The following is a 6,744-nucleotide window of genomic DNA, read 5'->3' on the forward strand; positions in this document are numbered from 1 at the left end:
TATATATATATATATACTGTATATAGATATATGTTTTGTTGTTTTTTTTACATGTTTTGAGAGTCACTGATAACCAGAATCAAGTTCCTTGTATGGTATGTGCACTGTTGGTCTTTCCGTATGGCATAGTAAGGCCTTGTGAATTTATGTGGATTCTTTTTTGATTATTTTATTTTTCATAAAAATTGGCACTTGCATCCCAATAATTGTAAATAAGAAAAAAAGGCCCTTAGTGAACGTATAGAGTGGTGGGCGGAGAAGAGTAGTGTTTGTACTTTAGTGATGAAAAGTTTGGCTCTTTTCAGAGATTCGGCTCTTTACATGAATGGATTTCTCATAGGCTGCTGGGCTTGCGACTCACAGATTTTTTAATTTTAGTCCATGCCTACAACACAACAGACCAGATGTATATGTTGTCTGAGTTCATGACATGAGATAAATCAATCAGGTGAATAGGCAAACTTATAAACTTATTACACAGCACTACAAGGATTATCACCGGTACCTAGTCTGATAAATGACATTATTATACAGTTCAACGTGAGGGATTTTTTTTTTTTTTTTTTTTTTTAATCGGATATTATGAAACATTGTAATTGATATATTAAAACATTACCAATAATTCATCCTGATAAATGTATTCCTCCATTTCTAGTCCTAAAACAGACATATCAAACACAATACCCAAAATAGGTCCAAGTCCTGCTCCTTGAATCGGATGATGGGAGGAGACAGCCAACCTCCATGAGACTCACACAGAGACACTGGTTCAAGGAGATAAGTCGCTGCATGACAACTTCAGCGTTGGGGGACCTGAGGGTTCGATACCCTGGTGGAGCATCTGAAAGCCGGCAACACAAGCGCACGCTTATAAGCGCACAGAGACCCGGGGCCGATCGCAAAGGCAACCCGGCGGAGGGACGGTGTCGTAGCCGTGCACTCAGCGCACGTGACGGCTTCAACTCCCTCTCTGCCCCGGTAGCAACAACAACAAATCCTGCTGCGTTGGGTCTGGGGCGGAGGGGGGCAGGGGGCTTGGCGCCCATCCAGATTGGAGTTTCAGTTCCAGATTGGAGTCTCGGTTCAGCTGTGAGTCGCTGCAGTTAACGGTCGCGAACAAAACAAAGAAATGACTCTGACTGGAGTGACTCCCAAATCCTGAGTCATTTAAAATTGTATTTAATATATATTCATAATCTTGTCTGAATTTTCCTCTTCTAACTCAGTGAAGAGCGTTTGAATGGCTGCGTTAGAACTCTCATTTTGCTTTGCTCACTGAAAATAACTCCTTCCAAATCGTTTTCGTTCAGTAGCCGTGCTGGCATTACATCAAGTGAGGTGGAGAAGGGCCTCACATTGGCCCTGCCCGGGGCCCTCCAAATTACCACCCCTGCGCATGTGTAAGCGTATTCGACCGATAGAGCCTGATTCAGATTTATAGACAAAACACTTTTTTTTTTCTTGGTCGCATTCTTGTGTCGCTTTCTAATGAAACGGAACTAATTCAAGTCATTTGCGCCACAACTGTTATTGTTTAGCGTGGACAGGCCGGCAAAATAGATGGAAACAGAAGGCGCGGGGGGGGGGGGGCACTATTAATACACGACGTGCACGGAATTGGGCAGAGGGGTGAGGAGGGCACGGGGCTTCACATGGAGGCTGGAGCTGCAGCTCGGAATCATAATGACAGACTGCGGTGAAGGTGAGGAGGTGGTCCATTGTGTCCCAAAATGCAGCATCTAAGCTGGGACACAGAGGTATGAGAGACGTCTGGAGGGAGGGAGAGAGAGAGAGAGAGTATATCAAAGGAGCAAGAGGGAATGAATTGTGAACAGTAAGGAAAAAAAAAAACAGATTTAGAGATGACGATGAGGAGAGTTTTGGGGAGAAGCCGGCTTCTAGGGCCTTGCTGAAAGGGAGAAAGGGGGCAATGGGTAAGGGGAGGTGGGGGGGAGAAAGGCTGGGCTGGTGGGTGGGATGGGGGTGGGGGTGTAGCAAAGCAGGAGGTAACAACTCAGGGCACTGTGTGTGTGTGTGTGTGTGTGTGTCTGTGTGTGTGTGCGTGTGTGTGTGTGTGTGTGTGTTTGTGCGTGTGTGTGAGAAAGAAAGAGAACGAGAGAGAGAGAGAGAGAGAGAGAGAGAGAGGGAGAGAGGGAATGAAAGACAGACAGCGTCCCCCCTCCTCCCTTCAGCCAGGGCTACAATTGGGGTGGGATATGCAAATGTCTGCCTGCCCCTTCAGCCCCAGTAGGGCAGATCGCTGCTTCTCTACTCCCTCTCTCTCTCTCACACACACACACACACACACACACACACACACACACACACACACACACACACACACACACACACACACACACACACACACACACACACACACACACACACACACACACACACACACACACACACACAGACAAACTAACACACACACACACTGCAGAGGACGTTGAGGACACACACGCACACACGTGTTCTCATTTCTCATCTGTTGCTCTCTCGTCCCTCTCTCCTCCGTCCCTCCTCCAGCACACCTTTGTGTTGTTTCCCTTGCCCTCCCTCCCTTTCTTTCCTCACTCTCCCCTCCCTCCCTCCCTCCCTCCCTCCCTCCCTCTCTTCTTCCTTAATAGTTTTCCTTCTCCACTCCGCCGTGCACTCTAGTGTGAGAGCCGAAGACGCCAGGGCGACATGCTCCTGATGCTCCAGCTGTTAGGGCTGCACGTCACCTCCAGGGCCTGCTGAGGACCAGACAGCTCTCTCACCGAGGAGGGGGGCACACACCCGACACCCGGGACCCGCTGAGCAGGACTACCAGCATCACTTTTTGGGCTTTTCAACCCTCTTTTTGTTGTGTGTGTGTGTGTGGGTTTTTTTTTTTTTTTTTTGCTGTAATTTTGGGGACTTCTAGACTGACAAACCCAAGGACCCAAGATGTGTCGACTTGTTGCGCAGTCTCTTCTCCTGGGGGTGTTGATGTCCGTGGTGGACAGCAAAGGGACGTTCTACGGAGGCCATGCCAACCCCTTCTATGGAAGCAGATACAACCTGTTCAAGGCTGGAGTCAATCCCCACTTCACGCCAAATAAACCTATGACCCGTCACAAGTAAGTACTCCGCTGTCGCCCTTTTCCGGACTTAAAGGCATTTTCTAAGGCATTCCGAGCCGTTTGGAGAGCTTGATATCCGCAGGCGGGACGCACCTCGTACTGTATTTCCCCCCGGGTAACACATGTCACAGGCGGATTATAGAAATATGGCTCTGGTTAGGGTATCAGGCTCACTAAACTGCTCCTTGAATTGACTCTCTGTTTTCCCCCTGCAAGCTCGCCATCAGCCGTGTTCTGTGGTTCACACTTTAAACCATCTGTGGCCGAGGATAAACATTATGGAGAAACACTGACATGGTGCATTAGGAAAACAAAGCCGTCATTATGGTCTTTATGGTGGAGGGGGGCGCTGAGCTGATGACAAGAGTATTGATCTTTAGATGGGTGTGAGTGTGTGTGTGGTGGGGGGGATCTCAATTAGAGTCAGACTTACAGCAGACTTACAGTACAGCTGGGTACCTTCATCCAGAAGGGAGTGTTACCACCAACCAATCCAATGTTATCAGTGATCATGGCGCGATTCCTCCGGAAAGCGATTTTATCCAGAAACAACAGAACAAATCCACATTCTCCCCTTTCTTACCACTTAACCAGGCCCAATGTAAATACACCGATCAAATATTGACCTGACAGCAGCGAGGGAATAACAAACCCCATGCGACGCATTTGAAAGTCATGAAGTCAAACCTCTGTCATGAAACAGAGATGTCCAGATATATATTTTGCCTGGACATTGATCCGTCTAGAGCGTAGATATTTGGATACTTAGGCCCACAGTGCTTTTTCACTGACTCCTTTTATTTCCGTCTCCTCTTGCTTGGCTTCCCCCGAGAGCCGTATGTCATTGGACAGCTCCACAGCTACCTGCTGCTGAGCTCAAACTGCCCCGGCAGACTGTTGACGACCGGGCCCTGCCAAAGCGAGGGTTTTCCACTGTCACAGAGTCCCTCAACACCTCCGCATCTGTGGAGATGTGAACATTCTGTTGGTTCTCAAACTCACCCAGCGGATTCTTTACCATAAAGCTCCACTCGCAATTTGCCCGGCCCCGTCCCATCACTGGGATCGTCGATCACTTCTCCCCGTTCGTCTCACCGTGATGCCTCTTCTCACTGCCCTCAACCAGATCCTCATGGTTACGACTCCTTCTCCGTTCCCTATTCCCTGGCCCCTCTTTCCGTCCCAAAGATTAAAATCAACACTGTATATTTAATCGCATGGCACTATCACGATTGTGCGTCAAATGCCTCCCCTTGGATGTCTTCATATGAAGGCAGCCTGCAGCAAATCAGTTCCAAGCTTGTGGGCTACAGATGATGGGGCCGCCGGGTTCGAGATTGTTGCCTTTGTCATATTGGTACCAGTCTGTTTATTTATATCCACATACGACCACAAACCCAGATTCTTAGAAAGATTGAACCCTCAGGACAATTCAGAATCGATAACATCTTGGCTCCTTCCATTCCATATTAAAAAGGTAGAGCAGTAGAAAAATCAGTCATTGCTCATATTTAGTGGCTTGTAATGTTCCAATTAACACATTTTCTTGAGTTCAGCAGCAGTTTGTGTTTGTTCTGGCCTTAAACCTGGGGTCCTCGGGTCCGTGTCGGACCACCGCAACAGATCCAACCGATCAGCCACAACATTAAAACCACCACCGATAACCAATTACATTGTGAGCCCCCCATCGTGCCATCAAAACAGCTCTGAGCCGTGGAGACATGGACTCCACAAGACCTCTGAAGGTGTCTTGTGGTATCTGGCACCAAGACGTTAGCAGCAGATTCTTTAAGTCCTGGAAGTTGTGAGGTGGGTCCTCCATGGATCAGGCTTGTTGTTCAAGCACATCCCACAGATGATCCATCAGATCGGGCCCTAACCCCGCCCATTGACATAGAAAGAAATGTGATTCATCAGACCAGGCAACCTTCTTCCATTGCTCCATGGTCAAGTTCTGACGCACTAGACTAGACTTCAATCACCACATGCATCAATGAGCCCACGGGCGCCCATGACCCTGTCGCTGGTTAACCGGTTGTCCTTCCTTGGACCACTTTTGGTCGGTATTAACCACTGCATACCGGGAACACCCCACAAAACCTGTCGTTTTGGAGGTGCTCTGACCCAGTCTTCTAGCCATCACAATTAGACCCTTGTCAAAGTCGTTCAGATCCTTACACTTGCCCATTTTTCCTGCTTCCAACACATCAACTTCAAGAACTGACTGTTCACTTGCTGCCTCATAAATCCCACCCCTTGACAGGTGTCATTGGAACCAGATGAGCAATGTTGTTCACTTCACCTGTCAGTGGTTTTAATGTTGTGGTTGATTGGTGTTTATCAGCTCGATTGTGATCGGCCTGCACACATGCTAAAACATTTCTGAGAGATGACATACTTGTGTTTTGTTTCTGTGTGTTAGTTTGTAACATGTGTGCATTTTGGCAAAGATTTCACTCACAGTTTGTAAATAGGAACCATAACTTAAACTGACCACATACTCTCAACGGATGAAACACATCAGTGAAGGATATTCAAACGGTTCTCAGCTGTTGATTTACTGCCGTTGGCTTTCCTTGTGTTCATTTTGTTTTGGGTGAATTTTGGCAGCTGATCATGTCGTTACACAGTCAATCAAGTTATTTTTTTGTTGTGGCCACTTCCTGGCGAGGACATTTGGACCTAAATTCATTAACTGTGATGTTTCATAAGCAGTTACCAGCATGTGCAAATCAACGGTGCAGAGATGCTATTAAAGTCATAGTGTCAATAAGTTGTTATTTATGTTCCTGTGTTTTGATTTCATGCACCAGTTTTTTATTAACTATTACCAGTATGATAAGATATTCTTGTGCCAAAAACTTTAAATAAAATAGCTGTGTTGTATTTTCTGAGCTATAGATTTGTTCAGTATTTTTCTATTATCTATTTACTTTAACGTGACCGGGACGTACGATGCGAAAAATTGTTCCTTGGAAATCCACTTCTTCTATCATTCCTAGAAAACCAATTGGGTTTATTTTGGCATCAGATTACAGATCTCTCAGGGGCTTTAGGTGATGTATTTGACACAGGTCAGGGAGTAAAGGTCTCTGGGTTGATGGAGGTCGAGGGGTCATGGGTCGGCGCTGTAAGTTTGTCCGGAGCGTCCGATTGGAGGACGAGACCGGAGCCAGTCCCCTGCGAAGACGTCTTCCACTTCCACGTGTCCGTCCGATAACTCGCACTAAAACTCGAGTGGGATTACTTCCTCAGCACTCGGTCGCTAGTTTTCACGGAACTCATTTCACTCATTATTCATACACTTCCACTATTCCTCTTTGCGAATTATTTAAGCTCTGCGTAAGTGAACAGCTGATAAACTTTACATCATGGTGGCGATTTGGTGTTCACTTTATTCATTTAAAGTTCGGCTGTTCCCGGTTGAAAAACACTTCTGAAATGAACAGCAAACACAAAAACACAGTGAATTATTTTAACCCAAAGCAGATTATGGGCTTCAGGAAATGCCGTGGGGTGAAAAAAAAAAAATGGAAAGAAAAGAAAAGTTATTCAAATGGGTTGCATTACTCCTGTTTGAGCCTCTTAGCGAACTTCTGAAAGAAAACACGGCGACAAAGAATGGACGTGACTGTGT

At 46.6% G+C, this 6,744-nt stretch overlaps 1 protein-coding gene across 2 annotated transcripts in view; it reads left to right on the plus strand.

The window, feature by feature from the left end:
• Positions 1-2,696: 2,696 nt before the first annotated feature.
• Positions 2,697-6,744, plus strand: part of emilin3b (elastin microfibril interfacer 3b) — a 15,053-nt gene continuing 11,005 nt past the window's right edge. For both annotated transcript variants that reach the window (XR_013844558.1, XM_080015725.1), the window contains exon 1: positions 2,697-3,104. Coding sequence is in view for 1 of the 2 variants with exons in the window: in XM_080015725.1 (XP_079871851.1) it covers positions 2,932-3,104 (173 nt within the window). In the remaining variant the exon portion in view is untranslated. The remainder of the gene's footprint in view (positions 3,105-6,744) is intronic.

This window comes from Zeus faber (genome assembly GCF_960531495.2).
Source record: "Zeus faber genome assembly, chromosome: 15".
Classification (NCBI taxonomy): domain Eukaryota; kingdom Metazoa; phylum Chordata; class Actinopteri; order Zeiformes; family Zeidae; genus Zeus; species Zeus faber.